Below are 26,274 nucleotides of genomic sequence, written 5' to 3' on the forward strand. Positions count from 1 at the left end.
CTATGTTAAGTGTTTGTTAAACAAAGAACTAAATAAAATTTATGGTCATTAAAGAGTAATGATATTTGCAATGACATAATACGTCCACCACGATTTTGATGTCCTTCAAAAAAAATAGTTGTAGGCCAGGCACCATAGCTCATGCTTATAATCCTATCACTCTGGGAGGCTAGGGCAAGAGGATTACTTGAGGTCAGGAGATCAAGACCAGCCTGAGAAAGACCAAGATCCTGAATCTACTAAAAATTGGAAAATTAACAGGGCATGGTGGCACTTATCTGCAGTCCCAGCTACTTGGGAAGTTGAGGCAGGAGGATCACTTTAAGTCCAGGAGCTTGAGGCTGCAGTAAGCTATAATGGTACCACTGTACTCTACTCAGGGCAACAGAGTAAGACTGTCTCAAGAAAACAGGCTGTAGAATGATAACATAGAGTATAATCTATTTCCATTAAAAAAGGTTATCGTTTATGAGTGTGTGTTGTGTATGTGTTTATACATAAATTTTAGTAAAGTCTGGGTGTCTGGATGGACACTCACCTAACACTTCTCCAGGGGAATTTAATAGCTACAGAATGCTTTCTCTTTTGTTATACGCATGAATTACATTTGTAATTAAAATGATAATGTAAAACAGAAAAAAAGACATGCATCAAACAAACAAAAAAAAATGACTGTACTATTTCTATAAGAACTTAGATCTAGTCATTTGTATCACTACTTACATGCATTAATATTCTGGTAGTTGCTAAAATGCCAATGCTTGAATTTGGAAGAACATGAAGAGCTAAGGTACAAAGGCGCTTGATGAAGGCAAAGGCTCGCTGCTGAGAAACTTGCTTTCTGCGCTTAGTCAGCATGACATCAAGGCACTGGAGTACAATCTCAACACCTTCATTGGTAGCACCTAAAACAACAGACACATTCTTTAAGGCTGTTACGTTACTTTTTCACTTAACTCCAGAAAACTCCAAGATGAAATACTGCACTGTCCCAAACTATTTCCCTAACCCTTGATGGTAATGTTGTATCACCAAGGAGATGCACTGGGCTGTATTTACTGCATTTCCAATCAATTCCACAAGTTCTCTCTCTAGGTAAGATTAAATACAGAGGCATGGCACTAACAGACCAGCAAGTTATGTTCCAGATCCTATTTCTTGTTTGTCATTCACTATAATTCTGGTTATAACATATTCTTAAAATATAAATATATAATAAGAAACACTGCCAGGCATGGTGGCTCACACCTACAATCCTAGCACTGCCTGGGAAGCAGGGGTGGGTAGATTGCCAGAGCTCATGGTTTGAGACCAGCCTGAACAAGAGTGAGACCCCATCTCTAAAAAAAAAATAAAAAAATAGCCGGGTGTTGGGGTGGGCACCTGTAGTCCCAGCTACTCAGGAAGCTGAGCAAGAGAATCACTTGAGCCCACGAGTTGGAGGTTGCTGTGAGCTATGATGCCACAGCATGCTACTGAGGGTGACAAAGTGAGACTCTGTCTCAAAAAAAAAAAACCCATCATCTAAACATACATACCTGCATGTAACTTGAACAGTGTTTTGTAGAGATGTGTATAGAATTTCATTGGATCAATATTCAGAACATCACCTATGAAATGACAACAAAACCCAATTAGGTATAGTAGAACCTCCAAAGGTAACAAAAAAAAGGCAAACAAAACTTCTTTGAGAAAATATTTTGTTACCTTGTCCAGAAAGAATATGAAAAGCAGTCTGGACACAGTGAAGACTTTCCTGATAGCTTAGGTCCTTTAGGAACAAAAAAAAACAGGTATTAAGAATGGGAATTATCATTTATATCTTTAAAGAAGTAATTCTCTAATAAAGTTACTTACTCCAGATTCAATGAGAGTATGAAGAACTACTAACAAATCATCAAAAAATTCCACATTTATAAGGTGAGCAAACCTAGAATCAAACAAAACTGAGTTAAGAGATAATTTAAAAACAGAAATAAAGCAGGTTAAAATTAAGCTTGACTTTAGAACTTTAATATTCCTTATTTTAAATGTTAGCTAAGCTGGAGACAATGGCAATTATTGGGCTGGGCGTCTATCAGTAGAGTGCCATGACGTCACAGCTCACAGCAACCTCCAACTCTTGGGTTTAAGCAATTCTCTTGCCTCAGCCTCTTAAGTAGCTGGGACTACAGGCGCCTGCCACAATGCCCGGCTATTTTTTTTGTTGCAGTTGTCATTGTTGTTTAGCTGGCCCGGGCTAGGTTCAAACCCGCCAACCTGGGTGTATGTAGTCGGCACCATAACCACTGTGCTACAAGGCATGAAGCCAAAATAATCCCTTCAATTTTAAGGACTATATTACCATATATGGAAATGCATCCCTTTGCCAAACAGCTCTGGTCATTAAAAAGTAGTTTCTTACGATGAACAGAACTTGCCTTTTCTCTATCTTCCAGCCACCAGTCTTATTTCTAAATCTATTTCTAAAGTTGTGCTATCCAACTTAAAATGTAGCTAGTCCAAATTAAGAATTGCTCTAAGTGTTACATAACACCAATTTACAAAGATACATTATGGAAAAAAAGAATGCTAAATATCTCGTTAATGCTTAATACTGTTTATATGTTAAAATAACTTAGATAAATTAAATTTAATAAAATACATTACTTTAGCAACAGAAAATTTGAAATAGCATATGTAGTTCACATTATATTCCTATTGGATAGCAATGTTCTACAACAGCAGTCCCCAACCTTTTTGGCACCAGGGATGGTTTCATTCAAAACAATTCTGGCACAGATTGTGTGTGTGTGTGTGTGTGGGGGGTGTGTGTGTGGGATGGTGCATAGGAGGTGGAGCTCAGGAGATGATACAAGTGATGGGGAATGATGGAGAACAGCTATAAATACAGAGGAGGCTTCACTCATTCACCTGCCACTCATCTCCTGCTGTGTGGCCTGGTTCCTAACAGGCCACAAACCAGAACCTTTTTGGCACCAGGGACCAGTTTTGTGGAAAACAATTTTTCCATGAATGGGGTGGGTAGAGATAGGACAGGAATAGAGTAGGTGGGGATAGGGCAGGAGTTCAGGCCATGATACTATGTGGCCCAGTTCCTAACATATTACCCAGGCCCCAGACCAATACTGGTCTGCAGCCTAGAGGTTTAAGACTGCAGTACTACCTAAATAATTGTAGAAAGCTGTCATGACAACCATTACTCTGGCTAAGATGTACGACAAGGTCATCAGTGTGGACAGACTATACAAAAAGATCTTAGCAAGAATGGATTACACAGAACTAGAGAAATTATTTGCAAGCTGGGTTAAAATTGACTTACGAGTCATTTGCATGATCCACCCAACCAATAATGATGGATAACTTACTACACAGTGTAAAAAGAACCAAGAACTGAGATGAACCTTAAGGACACCTAGAATTTAGTAAGCAAAAGGAAGCAGTTAATAAAGGAGATTTTAATAATTAAAAAGTTTGAGATGAGAAAACCAAAAAAGCCCACGTTATACACAGTTTCTAAGACTGGTGACAAATAAAAAACAATTGAGAACTGAGGACATGGGTCATCATCAGTAAACCCTATTTATCACTTGTTAGACTTTTGGCTATGATCAAGTGAACTCTATTTAAAATCATGGTTACTTTGGTTGTATCTATTTAGAAAGAACCTAAAAGGTTTCAACCTATATAAAGCCCTTACTTGGCAAGGCCTTCTAGAACGGCTGGCAGGAGAGGTGACCTCTGGGCCTTCTTCAATATTCTGAAGTAGGTTACAAACACAATATTCAGAGTCTCCGTGTGCTGGCCAAAGAAACAGACAAAATGACTTTACGATAAGCTTATATGCTTTCTTGTATAATTTCCAAAGTGCAACCTTCTTTGTCCCTTCCCACCATTCAATCTATGGAATTTTAATAAAATAATGTACATAACCTGTGATTTCATAAAACTAGTACTAACCACATTATAGTGTCCTGCACATCATAAAAATCAAACATCTAAGCCTCATAAATAAACCAAAATTATACAACTAGAAGTTGAAACAATGTATTTCTAATTAAAATCATTTAACATTTTAAAAGCATAACAGAATATGAGACTACCCACCAATTTAAGTTTTTTCTCAGTACTCTCTGAAGCTTCTGCCTCCCGTAGCTCTCGTTCTAGTTTCTCTTCTGCTTTTTTCCACTGAAAATAGAATGAAAAAGAAAATCTGAGTATACATATGTATATACGCATGTTTTCAAAATTTATTATACTCATTCAAGGATGGATATCCCTGGAAATTTTTTTTGGTTGGTTTTTACAAGCAAATTAATAACTCTAATAAACTGTTTAGAGACATTTTAGGAAGTGATAACAAGAATAGTAATGATGAGTGTGGTAGTAACAACTAATGTTACAAAGTACACCCAGCATTAGGAACTCTTGCACCATCTCATTTCAACTGCACAACGCCCTGGGTAGGTTATCTATTATTAACCCCATTTCTTTTTTTTTTTTGTAGAGACAGAGTCTCACCTTACCGCCCTCAGTAGAGTGCCGTGGCGTCACACAGCTCACAGCAACCTCCAAATCCTTGGGCTTAGGCGATTCTCTTGACTCAGCCTCCCAAGTAGCTGGGACTACAGGCGCCCACTACAACGCCCGGCTATTTTTTTGTTGCAGTTTGGCCGGAGCTGGGTTTGAACCCGCCACCCTCGGCATATGGGGCCGGCGCCCTACCTGCTGAGCCACAGGCGCTGCCCTAACCCCATTTCTTAAAAAAAAAGAAAAAAGGAATGTTTTCAAAGTCTCAGTAAATAAACAAGGGGCTGGAATTTCAATCCAGGTATAAAATACAAACCAATAAAGAAATATGATTCAATTAACAGAAACTCACTTTGCTGCCAAATTCATATGAATGCATCCTTTCTTTTAAGGAAGAAATCTGTTTATCATAATTCTAAACTGATCTAAAAGGCTTGCCTGGCAAAAATATCTTTCCTCTCTTTACCAATAATTATCAGTTCAAATTGATTTAAGAAACTATTTCTTTGCATTAACTAGGAAAACAAAATTCTCTAAATATTAGATTTAAAATTTTTTATATTTGATTTAACCATGATATTTACCTGTGCCTGTGTTATGATTTTAATATAAATTAAATAAAACAGAATACTTAAATGAAACAAAAAAGAAAATAAAACAAACCTTTCTCTGCATTCTTGATAGATTCTTTCTCTTTTCCTTAAAAGTCATAAACTTTTTTGGTTTATTAATGTCTTCTGTATCTTTTTTCACTTCTACTTCCTTGATTCTTAGGCACAAAAATGTTTTTAACATCTAATATTTAAAAAAAAAACACAAATACACATTTTAACATTTTTATTGCCTTCAAAAACTTTATATAGAAAAGCACTTTAAAATGTTATTTCCTTTACTCATGCAAAATATCTCTGAAAACACATTTTACACAAACTTCTATTATCTTTTTGCTAATCATATTCAGTAACCTATACTTAGAAATACACAAAAGCATACTAGTAACGTTAGTTAAATATACAAAACTTTGTTTGCAGTTTAATGGATGGGATTAGGAAGAGTAAACAGGACTCGGTGCCTGTAGCTCAGCAGCTAGGGCACCAGCCACATACACTGGGGCTGGCAGGTTTAAACCTGGCCCAGGCCTGCCAAACAACAATAACAACTATAATAAAAAAACAGCCAGGCATGTGGTGGGCGTCTGTAGTTCCAGCTACTCGGAAAGCTGAGGCAAGAGAATTGCTTAAGCCCAAGAGTGTGAAGTTGCTGTGAGCTATAAATGCCACAGCACTCTACCAAGGGTGACATAGTGAGACTCTGTCTCAAAAAAGAAAAAAAAAAGGGAAGAGTAAACAAGCAAAAGGTTTAAACCAGTACCAAACCTGGTTCAGTTTTGCAGTTAACAGTGCTCGTCTTCTTCCTTTTCTCCCAATAAAAAATAGCATGAAGACTACAATTAATAATTGGAAGATAACTTATTTTCCTATAAGCCAATGGTTCTCCAATTTTAGCAAGCATCAGAATCACCTGGAAGGCCAGTTAAATCACAGATTGCTAGGTCCCAGTCCCAGCTCCAGGATGGTTCTGAAGTGAGCCCCAGAAATGTGTATTTCTAATTCTCAGCAGATATTGATCTATAAAGACCAAAATAAGAGCTATTGCCTTAAGCCTTTCAAAAATTCAGGAACCAGTTTGGAAATTGGTGTTTCTTGGTGTTTTTTTTAGCAACTAGTCTCATATTCAAACACAAAAGACAATTTTTACAAAATTGAAAATCCTGTAATTTTTTTTTTTTTTGAGACAGAGTGTCACTATATCACTTGGGTTCAGCAATTCTCTTGCCTCAGCCTCCCAAGTAGCTGGGACTACAGGCACTCGTCAAAATGCCTGGCTACTGGGCGGCGCCTGTGGCTCAGTCAGTAGGGCGCAGGCCCCATATACTGAGGGTGGTGGGTTCAAACCCGGCCCTGGCCAAACTGCAACCAAAAAAATAGCCGGGCGTTGTGGCGGGCACCTGTAGTCCCAGCTACTTGGGAGGCTGAGGCAAGAGAATCGCTTAAGCCCAGGAGTTGGAGGTTGCTGTGAGCTGTGTGAGGCCACGGCACTCTACTGAGGGCCATAAAGTGAGACTCTGTCTCTACAAAAAAAAAAAAAATGCCTGGCTATTTTTTTTTTTTTTTTGGTTGTAGTTGTCATTGTTGTTTGGCAGGCCCAGGCTGGATTCGAACCTGCCAGCTCTGCTATAGGTGGCTGGTCTCCTAGCCGCTGAGCTACAGGTGCCAAGCCAAAAAATCCTATACTTTCTCTGGAAAAAAATACCGTATTGACCTCCTGCACACAGCATTCCTGGAATAAAACCTGGAGAACTACAGATTTTTACTATTTTGATGTTCCAATATGCACACATGGAAGAAAGCTGAGTATGTTGAATTACAGAGCTAACAGCACAGAATGAAAGCAAGGAATGACTAAAGGCACAGAGTGAACCTGAGGTCATTCTGGGTATCAGAAAGATCAATTTTGAATATTTTGTAGGTATTCTATGTGATCATAAAATAACACCCACTAATGAAAAATAACTCCAAATTAAAGGATATATTTTTATTCTAGCATTACTAAAATCTAAGAGTTTCCCTATGACTGAGTTTCATGACCATGTCTCATTAGATAATGAGTAACTGTGTAATTCTAAATAAAACTTCTGAATATTTCTGTTTCTTATGCCCAATATCTATAATTTTAGTCATTCAACTGAAATCAGTTTTAAAGAATAAAAGAGAGTTCATGTCAAAGGACTGTGAAATTAGGAAATAAAACAGTAGCAAATATCAGCTTAATAGCCAATACTACATACTAAAAATAAATTTAATAAAAATACCTAAGAGTTGGCTGGTCCGAAGGCAGTGAGTTATCTCACTTGATTGTTCACTGTCAGTTACAGATTGAACTCCTTGTTCTACTCTTTCCTCCCTTCTCATTACTGCACTTGACTAGTCTTTAAATAAATAAATAAATAAATAACCTAAGAGCCAAATGAAGAAAACTATAAGACTTCACTTAAGAATGTAAGTCTTGGGGCAGTGCCTGTGGCTCAGTGGGTAGGGTGCCGGCCCCATATACCGAGGGTGGCGGGTTCAAACCTGGCCCCGGCCAAACTGCAACAACAAAAAAATAGCTGGGCGTTGTGGCGGGCGCCTGTAGTTCCAGCTAAAAATAGCTGGGCGTTGTGGCGGGCGCCTGTAGTTCCAGCTACTTGGGAGGCTGAGGCAAGAGAATCGTTTAAGCCCAAGAGTTTGAGGTTGCTGTGAGCTGTGACACCACGGCTAGTGAGACTCTGTCTTAAAAAAAAAAAAAAAAGAAGAATGGAAGACTTGGACAAGCATGGTGGATCATGCCTCCAATCCCAGCACTTTGAATGGCGAAGGGAGGAGAATCACTTGCCAGGAGTTTGAGATCAGCCTGGATAATATTAGGAGATCCCATCTCTACTACTCAGGCAAGGCCAGAACGACTGCTTGAAGCCCAAGGGTCTGAGGCTATAGTGAGCTATGATCACACCACTGCATTGCAGCCTAGACAACTGGGCAATAGAGCGAGACCCTATCTTTAAACAAAAAAAAAAAGAATGTAAGTCTTAAATAAATTGCAAGACATTATACAGGATATTCCTGAATAGAAAAAAAAAAAAAGTCGATTCTTTAAGTATTTTTATTCCCCTAAACCAATCTACATACTGAATCAATTCTAATCAGATTCTTTGCAAGAACTATATTTGGAGAAGTAGTAAAAAACTGATTCTAAATTCCATCTGGAATAATATAAAAAAATAACTAAGACTACAAAAATAGTGGCTCATATCTTTTATGAAGTATGCCCATTCTGATCAGTATTATCCTACCAGATACCCAAATAAACTATCAATATAGGGCTACATGAATTAAGATAGTACTGTACTTTTAAGGGACTAACGTAATATAACAGAAGAATCCAGAAATAAAATTTTGTGCGTGTAGGAATTCAGTATGTAATAAAGGCAGAATTTTAAATCTGAAAATGGAAGATGATGAAATAACTGCTTGCCTATTTTAAGTACATACATAATATAAATATTTAAAATGTATTAAACTATATATAAAATATATATTCATTACATAAATATATATTAAATCTGCAGTCATACCACACACAAAGATGTCAAATGGTTTAAATATTTAAATATAAAAATTAAAATTCCAAATCTTCTGGACAGAGAAAATCTATAAATCTAGAGGTTGAGTAGGCTTTATGCATGATAAAAATATAGCCTCACACATAAAGCTCAATACAAAATTAAAAGGAAGAATAACAAAGAGAAAAATCTGCAACCTACCTGAGAAAGAAGTGATATCCTTAATATATAATGTAAGCCCAATAAACACATAATTTTGTTTCTTTTGTTACTATTTTATCCCTAGGACCTAGAATAGTGTCTAGCACATAAGAGATACTTATAAAAATGAGTATGTATTAAAAAATTGGGCCGGGTGTGGTAGCTCAGGCCTGTAATCCTAGCACTTGGGTAGGCTGAGGCCGGTAGATCGCCTAAGCTCAGGAGATCGAGACCAACCTAAGCTAGAGCGAGACTTCATCTCTAAAAATAGCCAGGGGTTGTGGTGGGTACCTATAGTCCCAGCTATGTGGGAGGCTGAGGCAAAAGAATAGCTTGAGCCCAAGAGTTTGAGGCTGCTGTGAGGTATGATGCCATGGTATTCTACTAAAGGTGACAAAGTCTTTCTCCAAAAAAAAATTATCACAAGTCATTAAAAAAGATAAATAAGGAGAAAAATTGGCGAATAATACAAAAAAAAGCAAAAATTTCGAGTAATAAATATATAGAAGGAAACAAAATCTCACTAACAACAATATACAAGTAAATACTGTATATATGTAATATATATAGCCTTTCACCAACCAGACTAACAAAGACTAAACAACATTCTAGGTAGCAGGAAAATGACATCATTAGCATGACATCATTAACATATGTGATAAAATGTTTTAGAAGACAACCTGGCATTCTCTCTCAAGTTCTCATTTTTCTTTTCTTTTCTTTTTTTGTAGAGACAGAGTCTCACTCTATCGCCCTCAGTAGAGTGCTGTAGCATCGCAGCTCACAGCAACCTCCAATTCCTGAACTTAGGTGATTCTCCTGCCTCAGCCTCCCAAGTAGCTGGCACTACAGGCGCCCACCACAACGCCCGGCTACTTTTCTGGGGAATTCGGCCAGGGCTGGGTTTGAACCCGCCACCCCCGGTATATGGGTCCAGCATCCTACCCACTGAGCCACAGGCACCGCCTTTTCTTTCTTTCTTTTTTTTTTGAGACAGAATTTCCCTTGGTCACCTTTGGTAGTGCCGTGGCTCTCTTAGCTCATAGCAACCTCAAACTCTTGGGTTCAAGTGCTCCTCTTGCCTCAGCCTCCCAAGTAGCTGGAACTACAGGCATCTGCCATACTGCCTGGCTATTTTTTAGAGACGGGGTCTTGCTCTGGCTCAGGCTGGTCTCGAACCTATGAGCTCAGACAATCCACCTGGCTAGGCCTCCCAAGTGCTGGGATTACAAGCGTGAACCACCACCACGCCCGGCCTCTCTCTCAAGTTCTTAGATCTAGTATCTACACTTTAAAAATTTAATTCACAAAGTACACAATATGAAAACAATAATAAGGCCAAAATGTTCTCTTTAACATTGACTATAAATCAGCAAAACAAAAAAACCTAGAGAAATCACTTAGCTGTCCATCAAGTAATAGGCTATCCATTCATATAATGGAATACTACAGTAGACATTAAAAACAATGAGATAGGTGGCATCTGTAGCTCAGCAGCCAGGGCGCCAGACACATACACCAGGGCTGGCGGGTTCAAACCAGGCCCAGGCCTGCCAAACAACAATGACAACTACAACAACAACAAAGAAATATAGCCAGGCCACGTGGCAGGCACCTGTAGTCCCAGCTACTTGGGAAGCTGAGGCAAGAGAATCGCTTAAGCCCAAGAGTTTGAGGTTGCTATAAGCTGTGATACCACAGCACTCTGAGGGAGACATAGTGAGACTCTGTCTCAAAAAAAATCCAATAAAATTAAAAACAAACAAACAAACAAAAAATGGGACAGCACTACATATTAAGTTCACAATATATAAAATAAAAGTTCCAGAACAGTTTTCATAGAATAGGCTCATTTTTTCCTTTAAAATATAAGCAAGAATATATACGTATATCAGCATAGAAAAATATCTGGAAGAAGAATACATGCCAAACTGTTAATACTGCTTACAATTAAGGAGTTTGCATACTTTTACTTTTTACACTGCTATAAAGAATAAATTCCTTTTAACAGTTGAAAATTAGCTTAGTAACTTAAAAACCAATAAAGTGCAAAGTAAGAATAGAAAAACTTACCTCTGGCCTAACGTCATAATTTCTGCCCTTCACAAAACCAGAAATTACTTTAATTACACCAAGAGAAGCTTGGCCTAATTTATCTTGTTTGAAGAGTTTCTTTACTGCCTCACAACACATTTCAGATATCTGAAAAATAAAATGTTACACTCAACTACTGTTTCTCAACCTCTGCACTACTGACTTTTTGCATGAGATAATTCCCTATTGTGGGGGAGCTGTCCTATGCATTGTAGGGTGTTTAAAAGCTTTCCTGGTCTTTACCAACTAGATGCCCGTTACTATCAGTCAAGACATTCAAAATGTCTGCACTCATGCCTGAAATCCCAGCACTCTAGAGGATCACTTGAGGCCAGGAGTTCAGAACTAGCTTGGGCAACACAGCAAAATCCTGTCTCCACAAAAAAATTTTAAAAATTAGCCGGGCATGTGGCTCACGCACACCTGTAATCCTAGGACTCTGTGACGTTGAAGCTGGTAGATTGCTTGAGCTCAGGAGTCCAAGACCAGCCTAAGCTGGAACAATATCCCATCTCTAAAACTAGTCAGGTGTTGTGGTGGGCACCTGTAGTTCCAGCTACTTGGGAGGCTGAGGGCAACATAGTAAGACTCTGTCTCAAAATAAAAAAAATAAAAAAATAAAAATAAATGTCTGTAGACATTGCCTAATGTTCTCTGGGGGGTAAAACAGCTTCCTGTTGAGAATCACAGCACTAAATTTATGTTTAAATAACTTTCTTAAAGAGGCAGAGTGTAATAAATTTACACTATTTTCTCAAGAAATAACAGCCTCAAAAGAAATTGACAGAAAAGACAAATCATATGTTCTATAATTTTCTCTTAAAGACAACAGCAGTAATCCTTTAGAACAACCTACCAATTTTGACATGTCATTCATAAGTGGGACAATCAATACAATAATGTTGTTGTGGAAGTTAAAATGAGGTAGCGCCACCAACAGCTCACACAGGCACTTCACAGCCACTTCTGCCAGTCCTTTGTATGCTTTCAAGGAAACTACATTACTTTTCTTCAGCTTCCTTTGCTTCCAATCTAATAATCAAAAGATGATGGTGGTTATTCACTTTATTGATTGGTCAAAACTTAAGCTAACTGGTTTTCTTATACAATGAATGTACATTTTACCACCAAAAAAAAAACCCTTAGAGACTTCATAATGATTCAGTCTGCTTAGAAAAGATCCAATACAGAGGCTATTAGCCACATGTGGGTGGCAACTGAGCATCTGAAATATGTAGATGCTCAAATATTCAAAATTAAGGCATGTTGTAAGTATAAAATCACACATCAGATTTTCAGCTTAGTACCCAAAAAATGAGAATGTAAGACATCACACTAAATTTTAAAACCGATTACATATTGAAATGACAATTTGGATAGGAAGTAGACCACTTCCCTATACTCTCCACCTCCTTAAGTGAACCTAATTTAGTACAGTAGGCCTAGTTTCTTATGTTGACCATCTCTGTGTGTTGATCAATTATTACAGTCCCTTGGGGGGGGGGGAGTTAACTTACAGATTTTCTTCTGTGTATAAATTACTATTAAAATCAACTTGCTTTTACTTTTTTTCCAGTCTAGCTACGTCTTTTTAAATGATATGTGTGCCTCATGTTGTATTTCTATTGGACACAATGGTCCCAGGCCCTATCAATGGGAGAACAAATGCTAGTATGTTCCAGATGGGCCACTGGAGCACAGATGCAATATCCATGCCACTCAACCCCACTCAACAACTATATACCACCATCATGTACTCAGTGGGCCAACAGAATTTAGTAGACTTTTCCCACCTGATAGCAAATAGATGATCCTTAGTAAATTACCTGATTAAATGAACCCAGCTAATCCAAATGAAAGCTCCTGGCTTAGGCAACTCAATCCCTTTTCCATCCATACCTCAATTTTTCCTATGCCCTTCCTTTTCTGAGGAAAAAGAGTGTAATAGAAGAATTTATTAACCTGAATAACTGACTCATTAGTACATTTTCAAGGGATTCAAACATCCATTTGAAGTTATCATTCTCTCCAACCACCATGTCTCCAAATAAAAAACAGAATAAATCCTAACAATGCATAAATTCAACAAACATACAACTATTTACTAGGTAAAAGACTGCAGCAACAATAACATTAAAAGCTGATAAAATAATACTGCCTTGTACATGCCAGGCATAGTTCTAAGCACTTTATATCTATAAATTCAATTACTTCTCACAAGAGTCCTATAGAAATTAAGTGCTATTGTTGCCATTTTATAGACAGAAAAACTAAGGCACAAAAAGACCATGTAATTCTCCCATCACGTAAGTAATAAGTGGTGAAGCCAGAACTTGGATGCCCAAGAAGTCTACCTCTAGACTCTGTCCATGTCCATCCACTATACCTGCCTCTCACTATACAACACAGGATACTATACAGTTCAGGTTTGTGATCAAAAGTATGCTACATGCTTTCAAGACATGTTTAACATACCTTTAACCATTTGCTCCAGATTTTCCAAATAAAATTTGTATTGGCTAACCAGGCCTTCTTCAAATTCTCTCAACTTTTGAGTTTCCTTGCGGATCTGAAAAGGCCAAAAAGATCAATCATTTTTTAAAATCAGAATATTAAAAACCAAAACTTAGCATAAAATATGAGTGCCTATGCCTATTACATGCCCAATGTTATAAAACAAAACAAAACAAAAAAAGTACTGTTTCTCCCATCTCTAGGCCTTCAAAATTTTTGGCTTACTTTATATAACAATTATATGTAACATAACAAAAAAAAAAAACAAACCTCAAAACAATTATATGTAACATTACCTTGGAAGATTTTTCTGCTTCTGTGAGAGGTCGGATTTTATATGAAGGAGTAATGTCTTTAAATAACTCCATTAGAGAAACAATCACCAGCTTTCGGACAGTAACAGCCACATCAGGATCCTGTTCCATCAGCATGGAACGTAATTCTTTCAATTTTTTAATCTATCAAAGAAATAACTTATTGGAAGTCATGGCAAAACAATTATGAACAAAAGACAAGAGTCCTGGCTGGGCGCAGTGGCTGATGCCTGTAATACTAGCACTCTTGGGAGGCTGAGGTAAATGGATTGCTTGAGCTCTTGTACAAATTCCAGACCAGCCTGAGCAAAAGCGAGACCCCATCTCTACTAAAAATAGAAAATCTGAGGCAAGAGAATCGCTTGAGCCCAAGAGTTTGAGATTGCTGTGAGTTATGATGCCACAGCACACTATCCAGGGTGACAGCTTGAGAGACTGTCTCGAAAAAAAAAAAAAAAAAAAGACTACAGTCCTATGTCTGGCTGGCACAAGTGCAATTCACACAATGACTGAGTTTAGTCAACCTATACAGAACTCCACATACTGCTCACATTACCCACAGATAAACCACTAAAGTTATGAGGTAATTATATTTTTGTTATAGTTAGAAAAATACAGACTTTAAAAAAATAGTTTAAATTTGTTAATTTATCTATTTTTAGAAATTATTTTGAGTTTTTCTAAAGTGTTCTGTTTTTCTAAAAACACTTTTTGAAATATATTAAAATATTATATACATAAATAAAATACATTAATCACATACGCATGAATTAGCTAGGAATTAAATATAACATAGCCACATTAACTTTGGCTTCAATAAGACTCATATACAGATAATATCTATGATGATGCAATGCAAAATTAAAAAATTAGTTTCAATGAGTATGTTTTGATGAACTACTACTGTCTAATGGAGTAACAACCAAAGAAGCATTGCTAGGAGGACAAATACACCAACACCTATTTGCTATCCCTAAATTGTGTGAATGAGCATAAGCCTCCAGAGTGGAAGCCCTGCGTTCTAATCTAATGGCTATTCAAGTCTGGAACAAATCACTTAGGGTTTCTTTCCTTTTTTTTGTAACAGAGTCTCACTATGTCACCCTCAGTAGAGTGCTGTAGCATCATAGCTCACAGCAAAATCAAACTTTTAGGCTTAAGTGATTCTCTTGCCTCAGCTTCCCAAGTAGCTGGGACTACAGGAGCCTGCCACAACGCCCAGCTCTCACTTAGGTTTCTTAAGATTCAATTTTTCAGCTAAAAAAGAGATCAACAGCTCTTATCTCTAGTTTTATAATGAGATAATACAAGAAATATTCCAAATCCACACCCTTATTCTGCTCTAAATCTTCTCTTCACTTTATTAGAAAATGACAAGTTCTACACCAAAGCATATCCACATGAAATTTCTTTCACAACTGTAAATAATCTAATCATTCAATAAACAAATACTTGTCATAGTAGGATTCTAGGAACATTAATACAACTATAGTAATAGTTATCACTTTACATGACTTCATATATTTTTACCCTTTAATCCTCACAAAAAAGTTTTGAAATAGATACAATCCTCTTTTTCAAGATGAAAAAAGTTGAGTCTTGGGTAAAATGACATAACCAAAGTCTCACAGACACTGCTAGCAGGACCAAGAATAAACCTTAGGTTTCTTAGGTTCACGTATTATAACTCATTACTTTCCACTACTACACATGGCCCAATAATTCATAATTCCGGCTCTACTGCATTGAAAATATTTTCCAATTACAAATAGCCCTAAACTAACTTCACTGACTTCTGTATAGTATGCTTCTTATTAAAAACTCTATACTGCCTATAATCCCAGCACTTTGAGAGGCTGAGGCAGGAGTATTGCTTGAAGCCAGGAGTTCAAGACCAGCACAGGCAACACTGTGAGACTTCATCTCTACAAAAAATTAGTGAGGCATGGTTGCATGTGCCTGTAGTCTCAGCTACTTGGAGGCTTAGGCAGAAGAATCATGTGAGCCCAGGAATTCAAGGTTGCAATGAGTTATGATCACACTCCTGCACTCTAGCTCAGGCAACAGAATGAGATCCTATCTTAAAAAAAATACCAAACACCCACCTTAATATATCAGTAGTCAAGCAAATCTGCAAGCAGGTTCCTCCTCTCTATATACAATAGATTTTTATAGACTAGAGCACTTTTAGAGTTATAACAGTTAAGTCCATACCGTCACATGACGATGAGGAAAATAAGACTCAGAGAACTTCAATGACTTTTCTAAGATCACAAAAGAAATTAAGTTCAGACAGGATTAAGCTAAGATTCTGTCTACTCCCTTATTCTAACCTAGCTACTAAGATTATTTAGTGCTTCTCCTTTTAGTTCATGCTTATAGGAAACAAGAGACTTTTCATATATTAGACATTTATACCACACTTAATAAAAAGAGGCTAAAGAAATTAGTACTACCTACATTACTTTCTGGATCTGATAATACAGCAGATGCCAAGGCTGCAATATGCAGTTTCTTCTCCTGTAGTTTCTTCTTTCTCTCAATCAAATGTTCTTCTATGGTCAGCTCTTGAATAGGATCCTCAATGATCTCTGAAACAAATTAGATTTTCCCTAAAATATTTCTTTATTTAAAAGTATCCAAGAACTTTAATTAGTAATTTTAGTAATTTTGTCTTTATTACCAAAATACACCATCCTCTCAACAATCATGTAAGACAGGTACTATCATTAGACCTATTTTTTAGATAAGAAAACTGAAGCTCTCTCTCTCTCTCTACTCCACTGTAGTGTGTGTGATTAGTCCCGTTTGTCGCCATGTCCTCTCACAAGACATTCAGAATCAATTAGTTTCTGGCCAAGAAACAAAAACAAAAATCGTCCCATTCCCCAGTGGATTTGAATGAAAACTGGTAATAAAATCAGGTACAACTTGAAGAAGAGCAGACACTGGAGAAGAACCAAGCTGAGTCTATAAGGAATTGCACATGAGATGACACATACTTATGCTGTATCATGGTCACTATCATCTTACCGTATCAAGCTGAAAAATATTATCAGTTGGACAGCTGGCCACGTTTCATTGGGAAAATGAGTTTTCTCTTTGTTTATATGCTCTTCACTAATAAGCTGGTGCAGTAATAAATATGTGAGACCTTTTGTTTGAAGTAATGTTTGTGAAGCCCTGAGTTCCCCCTCCCCCAGTAGATCCAACAACACTGTCCAGTAGAACTTTCTGCAATGACAGAAATGCCCCTAGCTATCAAGTACTCGACATGCTCAATATGAATTTCACTTTATTGTAATTTAAAAAAAAAGAAAACTAAGGCAAAGAAAGTAACAGAAACAGGATTCAAACCCAGGCAGTTGATACTAACTTCTATTCTAATAAACCCATAATAATTCATATAAATTGCAGGCATCCTCAAACTTTTTAAACAAGGGGCCAGTTCACTGTCCCTCAGACTGTTGGAGGGCTGGACTATAGTTTAAAAAAAAAAAAATGAACAAATTCCTATGCACACTGCACATATCTTATTTTGAAGTAAGAAAACAAATACAATCACACCGCCTCATGTGGCCCGCGGGCCGCAGTTTGAGGACCCCTGAATTAAAGGAAAGGACATTCTGACTTAGTCTTTTTATTAAAGTACAGATTTTCTCCTTTGTTTTCAACTCTATATAGTACTCAGAACCACAAAACATGTCCACCTTTTAGAAATTCATAGGAAACTAGATTTAACAAACACAAGCATAATCTGTAATAAGCCTATGATGGATGACAGTTGAACAGGTGACTTGTAATCTCATTTACATTACTAATGAATGAGGGGTGCTAAGCACAACTAAAATTTAACCACTTTTTTTCTGTCACAAATTCCACACTAAGTTTCAAACAACAAAATTTGTTCTTTCAGTTTAACTCTGATTAGTTAAAACTGTTCTAGATATTAGAAACTCACATTCAATTATCGAAAATAGACACATACAAAGTATAATTGCTCTACAAATAAATCCAAAATGACTTCATACCACAGCATCATTTTTGTAACTTAAGGCTAAAAAGTTAATAGTTATCTGTAGGTAGGTAGGTTCCTCCCTTAAAATTAAAAAAAATAATAAAACTCAATTAATAAGACTCTTCACATATGCCTAGATATTACAAATATAGTTATGTAAATTTTTCCTTAGAGAAAAAAACAAGGCCAGGCATGGTGGCTCATTCCTGTAATCCCAGCATTTTACAAGGCTGAGATGAGAGGATCACTTGAGACCAGGATTTTGAGACCAGACTAAGCAACAAAGAGAGACCCCATCTCTACTAAAATTAGCCAGACTGGGTGTGGTGGCTCAGGCCTGTAATCCTAGCACTTTGGGAGGCAGAGGAGGGTGAACTGCTTGAGCTCAGGAGGTTGAGACCAGCCTGAACAAAAAACCAAGACCCCCATCTCTACTAAAAATAGAAAAAACTGAGGCAAGAAGACAGCATGAGTCCAAGAGTTGGCAGTTGCTGTGAGTTATGATGATGCCATGGAACTCTACCCAGGGGATAGCTTGAAACTCTGTCTTAAAGAGAAAAAAAAAAAATTAGCCAGACTTGGTGGTGTGTACCTTTAATCCCACTACTCAGGAGGCTGAGACAAGAGAATTGCCTGAGCTAAAGTGTTTGAGGTTGCGATAACCTATGATGATACCACTGCACTCTAGCCTAAGCAACAAAGTAAGACACTGTCTCAAAAAATAATAACAATTCTAATAATAAAATAAATTTTAAAACCCAAAAAGCCAGGCACAGTGGCTCACACATGTTATTCCAGCACTTTGGGAGGCCAAGGCAGGACTGCTTTGAGACCAGCCAGGGCAAAATAGCAAGATCCCATTGAAAAATTAGCCATGTGTGTGCCTTATGCCTGTAGTTTCAGCTACTCCAGAGGCTGAGGCAGGAGATCACTTGAGCCTGAGAGTTTGAAGCCACAGAGAGCTATGATCACACCACTGCCCTCTAACCTGGGTGACAGCGTGAGATCCTATGTCTAAAAACATTTTTTTAAATAAAACAAACAGACTCAAATTCAACATGATGAAACTCTCAAATATGGAAAAATTTTCAAAATACCTTTGACTGATAAGAGCAGTGCTCTAAAGCGTACATTACAGATTTTACCTAAAATTAACTCACATTTACTATTGTATCAAAAAATGTAATTCTCAATTAACAATCTGCTAACTGTAAAGAAGCATCCCATTACCTTCCTCAAGCACCATGTCTTCTTCTTGATCCTCTTCTTCTTTGTTACTGTCAATAACTACATGGAAAATGCATATATATTAAAATATTTATGCATGGGATAACATAACTGTTAAAACTAAAAAAGCAAGGAAGCAATTATCACAAAACTAAGTACAGTAATAACTTTTATGGAGAGATAGCAATTAGTAATTGAGGAGAGCACAGGGAAATTTCTGAATACTGACAATATTTGCTTCCTGCCTGAATGAGTAGTATGGGTTTATGCTTTGTAATAAATCATGTAACTTCCCATCTTTGATTTCTGCACTTTCTGCATGTTTTTTTTCCACACATGCAAAAAGATACAAACAGAAATTAAGCTAATTAAGAAGAGTTAAATGTTCTAATTTTAGAAAAAATAAAATTTGGTGAAACAGACTCTCTGAAAAGAAAATCACCTGAACCTCAAACCTTAAGTTGTCCTCATAGTACAAATGGACATCAGTTATTCTAGCCAGAAGCATCAAGCTTGCTATATGACTCATTAAAGCTGCCCTCATTTTGTAGATGACAGGAAAAAGTCAAATATGAAATTAAATTTTGAATGAAAACAAAAAACATGGTATTAGTGAAGAGCTGAAAGTTTAATTAATACACAAGCTGATTAGCTTCACCTGGCTTCTCCCTGGTCTGTGGGATTATACCACTTTTATCTTTGATAGGAAGCAAATGAATCAGTTCCTTCTCTGGTTCGGTCTGTAGAGTTCTTGGTATTTTTTCATATTTATCTATAACGCGCTCATGCTTTCGTTTCCTGGTATGAACAGGTTCACTACAGAAAAAAAATTCAATTATTAGTCTCCGTGAATCTTAAAAAGGTACCTTTAAAACAGAGACCTATCATTTTCAAAACACAGAAGGACAAACTGCAAGCTAATCTTCAATAGTTGTAAATATATTATCACTTAAGACCAGTGGCTGGCACATAGCAGGTACTCAAATAGCAAGTGCATAAATAAGTTGGGTAAATAGCCTAACACAAAGTACAGCTACAGCTATTTTCCCTTTAGATGCAAAACAAAGGTGAAAGTTACAACAGATTCTTTTCAAAGAACATTCCATAGATCCAAGGGAGATTCTTTTACTTTCCCAAAATCTTTCAGACCATAGCATGAAGTTTGGAGTTAAGATTCAAGTTTAAATTCCTGATACTTACAAATCAAAAAACACCAGTTTCCTCTCTAGAAATGGAAATAAGACCTACATAGTAGGGTAATGAGGACTAAGTGAGATCATGGTCATAAAGAACTCAGGACTGGGCTCAGTGCCTGTAGCTCAGTGGCCAGGGTACCAGCTACATACCCTGGGGCTAGCCAGGTGTTGTGGCAGGTGCCTGCAGTCCGAGCTACTTGGGAGGCTGAGACAAGACAATCACTTAAGCCTAAGAGTTTGAGGTTCCTGTGAGCTGTGACACCACAGCTCTCTACCAAGGGTAACACAGTGAGACTGTCTCAAAAAAAACAAAACTTATCATTGTATACAGTTATGATTTAATAAAAAAATTAAAAAAAATAAAAAATAAAAAAAAACAAAAAAAACAACAACTCAGGAACATTCTGCCAATGCCTCAAACTGAGAACAGCATTCTTCCCCCATTCTCTCTACTTCACTATTTAGACTCAAAAGATGTAAACTAAGTAAAATCAGTTCCTCTTTTACTTAGGAAATAAACTTAGCAATAGAGTACAATGCTCAGAGATAAACATCTTAAGCTAACCACCAAAGCTAAAATTTAGGACAAAATTTTTAACATCGAAAGGATGTAAATAATTATAACCCAAATGCAGTATTACCTAGAAGAAAGATCTCTTGTTAGAAAAGATGCTCTTTGTCCTAAATCCTTCATTAACTGTAAGTCATCTTCATCCATCATATCTAATGGAAGGGCTTCCTCTTCTTCCTCCTCTTCCCTCTCAACCCTTTTACCTGTTCCACACAAAAAAAAAAAAAATCACAAATACTTGAGATTTACAACTTTGCATTTTTGTGTCTATAACAGGAAAAGCTTATTTTTTTCTAATACCTTAGCCCAATGCTTCTAAATGGAAGCACTACTTATTTTGATTTCTAAGACTCTGTACACTTCTGGTATTCTTCCTAATCCTCTGGCTCTTCCTCAAACTCCTTTACAGATTGTTCTTCCTCCACCATTTCTTAAACATTGGAGCTCTTTAAAATTCTGTCCTAGGTTCTTTTATTCTCATGCTACCAGTCCCCATGGTGATTTTACCCAAGTCTAACATTTCAACTACCATCTACACACTGATAATTCCCCAAACCATTCTCTCTACCCCAGGCCTTTCAATTGAGCCTTATACTTGTATGTCCAACTGTCTGATAGACTTCACTTAAATGCTAAATTTCACTTAGCTGCTAAACATGTAAGAATGAAGAAATCTTTTGCTTTTCTTTTTAATATGCAACTATTAACATCATGCTTTTTAGATAGAAGAAATCTTTAAAAATATCTAACTCAACCATCTCACCACTCCCCCTCTCCCTTTGTTTAGAGATAAGGTCTCACTAGGTTGCTTGCCCAGGCTAGACCCAAATTCCTAGGCTTAAGTGAGTAACCCGGGACTTGCCCAGCTAACTACCTCATTTTTTACAGATGAGTACCTAAGGGATGAAGTAACTGACCCAGGCTACATTGCTACTAACAAAATCAGGAGAAAAGGCTCAGTGCTTATAGCTCAGTGGGTAGGGTGCTGGCCACATATACCAAGGCTGGCGGGGTCAAGCCTGGCCTGGGCCTGTTAAACAACAATGATAACTGCAACCAAAAATGGCCAAGTATTGTGGCGGACACCTATAGTCCCAGTTAATCCAGAGGCTGAGGCAACAGAATCACTTAAGCCTAAAAGTTTGACATTGCTGTAAGCTGTGATACCACAGCACTCTACTGGAGGTGACATAGTGATACTGTGTTTCAAAAAAAAAAAAAAAATCAGGAGAAAAGCCAAAATTTCCTGACTTCTGATCCAAAGTCCTTTTATATACTACAGTAAGTTGCCAAGGGATTAAACTAAAAATATCAGGATTAAGAGAATAAAGTAGACATGATTAGACTTAATAGTTATTTAATAATTAGATATAGTCAAACATGAATACTCTAAAAGTACCAATAAAGTTGTAGAACTAGCCTGACTCAAAATAGTCATATTCCTTTCTTGAATACTCCAGAGTTCTTAATTTTAGAATAACCATGACGATTACAACTCAATTTCACTCCAAGTTTCTAAGGGAAAAAGAATGCCAGAAGTTCAGAAAGGAAGTGTACCTTGGTGACACTGCTGCTCTCTCACCAAGGCTGAAGTGTAGTGGTGCAATCATAGCTCACTGCAGCCTGGAACTCCTAAGCTCAAGCAATCTTCCCACCTTCGCCTTCTGAATAGCTGGGACTACAGCCTTGTATCAGCATGCCCACCTAAACAAGCAATGTTCTTACCTTAGCTAACTGCCAGAGAATGAGATCAGTGCATTTATTTACAAGGCTAATCTGAGTTTGTTTTCCCAAGTATTGCATCTTCAGGTCTACTTTCTAGACAAATTAAAAGTAGAGGCTAGTTCTTCCTCAAAATGAATACTGTATTAAAATGTTTTCTCAGCTCAATGCCCATAGCACAGTGGTTAGGGCGCCAGCCACATACACCCAGGCTGGCAGGTTCAAAACCAGCCCGGGCCAGCTAAACAACAATGACAATTGCAACAAAAAAAAAGTTGGGTGTTGTGGCAGGTGCCTGTAGCCCCAGCTACTTGAGAGGCTGAGGCAAGAGAATTGCTTAAGCCCAAGAGTTTGAGGTTGCTGTGAGCTGTAACGCCACAGCACTCTACCAAGGGCAACATAGTGAGACTTGTTTCAAAAAAATAAAATAAAATAAAAATAAAATGTTTTCTCATACTGACTGTGATAAAAACATATAAGACTACTATCCTTACCTATTCTTAGGAAGATCTAAGAACATGAATGGTTACTAGAAAGCAAAGTAATTCTCATAAAGAACACTTTAGAATAAATCAATAGAAACCAGAGCCCACAAATGCTTTCACAATTACCTGGTCCACGTTTATCCTTTGGGTCCTCCAATGGAATTGGTTTCTTAGACACAGCATCTCTTACAGCTTGCCTTAGTTTCCTCTGTTCTTTTCGGTACTTCTTGAGAGCGCTTTGTTGTTTAAATTGTTTATTTTTTAGCTTGTTTTCAAGCTTGACTTTACTAGTTTTTAGCAACTTGCGAAAGCTTGGAAGCTGTTTCTTATTTCTTCTCTACAAAACAATTAGCAGAAGGAACACTACACACCCAGAAATTTTAATTATCTTATTTTTAACATCAAGTTAAAGAAACTGATTATAAGTTTGATCAGAACCAACTCCACCATTTTTATTCTCACAGCCATTGATCTTGCATATAAGGGCTAAAACCAAACTATAGCATTAATCTTACATAAAGGCACTAGATCACCTCTTATTAAACCTGGAATCTTTCTGTAAGCAGAATCCACAGCTACTCAAAGGGATCTAAGACCCCTCCCCCAGAAAAGGTTAAGAAACACTACAGTGGTCAACCATCATAGTTTAACATCTGTAACTTAACACATTCAGAGGAAAATGCTGGCTGTTTTTAGTAACAACTGATATTTACATACGTTTTGCCATTCACAAAGTGTTGTAACAAAAGACCACCAGGAAACTAGTACAGTATTGACTACTGTTATCCTCACATTACTGATGCAAAAGCTAAGGCTAGAGAGATTATGCAACTTGCCAAAGATCCCTAAACTACGTAGAGTAAAACTGAATTCAGATCTTTGGATCCCACCTCTCTTGCCGGTACCCCTCATCAGAAATCCAAATCCCAGGACCAGCTCTAATTTTCTGAATCAGGGCAAATTATTTGCTTTCTTGTCTCTTTATAGGAGGGAAAAGGACTGGCCTCCGGTAGGTATCATTGGTCACATCATATATATCCTGCTTCTTATCTGTAGAAAAGATTCGAAAGACGGTCTTGAAGACCACTTCAAAGTCTGAAATCCTACGGATGCAAAACTCTGTTACTGTTTCTTCGCTGCCCCTGAAGTCATCCGTGCGCACACAGGAGGAGATGAGAGGTGCGCTGGGGCTAAGGGCTGGGCAGCTGACAGCGCACAGAGCGGGCAGGGAGCCCGGAATTTGACCACCGCCCCCTATGCGAGGGTAAAATCCTGCTGAAAGCTAAACCCTGGAAGTCACAGGGGCCCGAGGCTGTGGAGAATGGGCTTCTGAGGACACTTACTGCCTTCATCCTTACGCCTGAAAGGAGACCCGACTTGACAAGATCACCGGTTGCAGGAGTAATCCAGATATCCCAGAAAACGAGGCACGTGCGGAAGGCGCGCCACTTCGCGAGCCGGAAGGAGACTCTAGCCCCGCCCCATCCTCCGCTGCCGGAAGTAAAGGGCAGGACTTCCGTAGGCAGTTTCTGGAGCGCGTCCTCCTGGTTTTGCCGCTCTTTGCTAGCGGCGCCGCGGCGAGCGCGCACATACGGGCACGCGCGAAACACCCAGAGGCGCTGGAACCGCGGCTGAGGGAGAGAGAGGAGGGTGTCTTCTACAGGTTTCTGATTCTTTGATTCTCGCCCCATTTTCTTAAAAATTTGGAGGAAATCGGACTCCTCCTCTCAGAACGAGAGGACTTGAATTTTTAATCACCTTACTGCATTTTGCTTATCTCACCCGGTTAAACATACTTGTTTCCGTGGTCTTTTCCTTCCGTGCAGACTAGAGCACAGAACTTACTTTGTGTGTGATGCCCATCCCTGCACGAGCACTCGGGGCCTATTGGTGGAAGAGAGACTGATGTCTCTTGCCTTCCATCATTCAAAAGTCTGTGATTCTTTTTTTTGCAGTTTTTGGCCGGGGCTGGGTTTGAACCCGCTACCTCCGGCATATGGGACCGGCGCTCTACTCCTTTGAGCCACAGGCGCCGCCCAAAAGTCTGTGATTCTTGATATTCTGTTCTGAAATATTTTTTGCTTTAATTTTAACCACTGTCTGATAGGGATTACAGTGAGACTCGTGTGCATTTCAATTTTTTTTTTTTTTTTGAGACAGAGTCTCACTTTGTCGCTCTAGTAGAGTGCCTTGCCGTCATAGCTCACAGCCCTGGCACTGAGTCTAACCTGGTCTTAAGGAGGTGAGGAAAGCCAACAGATGCTCAAAGAGTTCTGAACCCCTTGGATGGCGTTGGTCTAAATGAGGAGAGGAGCCAATTTCTGGATCCTACCCCAAAAAGCCAGAATGCCCTTCTATCTGGCACTATTCTACCTCCCTCCTAACTTCTGCCCCTTTGCTCTCTTCTTCCACAGTCTCAGAAACAGCCAAACCTGTCTCCTCTGGAGTATTACGTCATCAAACAAATTGAAAACATCACCCTGTGTTCTTCCTAATGCTTGAATTGCTTCCCAAACATATCAGTATATTCACAGTCATTCCCAACCTTTCCAAATTCCTTCCACTCTCTAAGGATGAGGCATCCCCATTCCAATTCAAAACCTGCTCCTCCCAGCTTCATCAGACTATTACTAATTATTCCTTCTTTCCTGTGTCCTTTCCCCTACTCTTTCTCTCCATGATAGATGCTTCCCTTCAACCAGTAAGCATTCAAATCTCTTCCATCTTTAATGTTTTCTTATAACTCAGTGCCTGTAGCTCAGTGGTTAGGGTGCCAGCACATACACTGAGGCAGGCAGTTCAAACCTGGTCAGGGCCAGCTAAAACAACAGTGATAACTGCAACACAAAAACAGGCAGGAGTTGTGGCAGGCCCCTGTAGTCCCAGCTACTGTTTGGGCTGAAGCAAGAGTTTGAGGTTGCTGTGAGCCATGATGCCACAGCACTCTACTGAGGGTGACATAGTGAGACTCTTGTCTCAAAAAAAAAGAAGAGAAAATGTTTTCTAATAAAATAAACTTAACTCTTCTTTTTTTTTTTTTTTTGGATCACTGTGTCACCCAGACTGGAGTTTAGGCTGCAACTTATCTCCTTTAATTGTTTTGTATTTTTCCTTCCCTACTTGCTCCTATTTTCCTTCCCTACTGCTCCAAGAGTAGTATTCTCTTGGTGTCACCCCTTTTTCTTTTCTCTGTTATCATAGCCAAAGCCTGTGCTAGCTTTTTTAGGAATTGCATCATAC

General features: G+C 38.1%; 1 protein-coding gene and 1 pseudogene across 1 annotated transcript in view; one reads left to right on the forward strand and one right to left on the reverse strand.

Annotated features, from left to right (window-relative positions):
- The window catches only part of NOC3L (NOC3 like DNA replication regulator), a 35,595-nt gene extending 11,094 nt beyond the window's left edge, over positions 1-24,501 (reverse strand). Inside the window, exons 1-17 of the mRNA XM_053583639.1 lie at positions 24,378-24,501; positions 23,161-23,371; positions 20,898-21,030; positions 19,719-19,876; positions 19,064-19,120; positions 16,276-16,406; positions 13,798-13,959; positions 13,463-13,556; positions 11,844-12,019; positions 10,967-11,095; positions 5,194-5,325; positions 4,108-4,188; positions 3,701-3,801; positions 1,858-1,930; positions 1,708-1,771; positions 1,539-1,610; positions 724-905 (exon numbers count right to left, since the gene is read on the reverse strand). Coding sequence (XP_053439614.1) covers positions 724-905; positions 1,539-1,610; positions 1,708-1,771; positions 1,858-1,930; positions 3,701-3,801; positions 4,108-4,188; positions 5,194-5,325; positions 10,967-11,095; positions 11,844-12,019; positions 13,463-13,556; positions 13,798-13,959; positions 16,276-16,406; positions 19,064-19,120; positions 19,719-19,876; positions 20,898-21,030; positions 23,161-23,371; positions 24,378-24,386 — 1,965 coding nt within the window. The 5' untranslated portion in view covers positions 24,387-24,501. The remainder of the gene's footprint in view (positions 1-723; positions 906-1,538; positions 1,611-1,707; positions 1,772-1,857; positions 1,931-3,700; positions 3,802-4,107; positions 4,189-5,193; positions 5,326-10,966; positions 11,096-11,843; positions 12,020-13,462; positions 13,557-13,797; positions 13,960-16,275; positions 16,407-19,063; positions 19,121-19,718; positions 19,877-20,897; positions 21,031-23,160; positions 23,372-24,377) is intronic.
- Positions 16,632-16,791, forward strand: LOC128581199 (60S ribosomal protein L39-like; annotated as a pseudogene).
- Positions 24,502-26,274: the final 1,773 nt, after the last annotated feature.

This window comes from Nycticebus coucang, chromosome 3 (genome assembly GCF_027406575.1).
Source record: "Nycticebus coucang isolate mNycCou1 chromosome 3, mNycCou1.pri, whole genome shotgun sequence".
In the NCBI taxonomy this organism is placed as follows: Eukaryota; Metazoa; Chordata; class Mammalia; order Primates; family Lorisidae; genus Nycticebus; species Nycticebus coucang.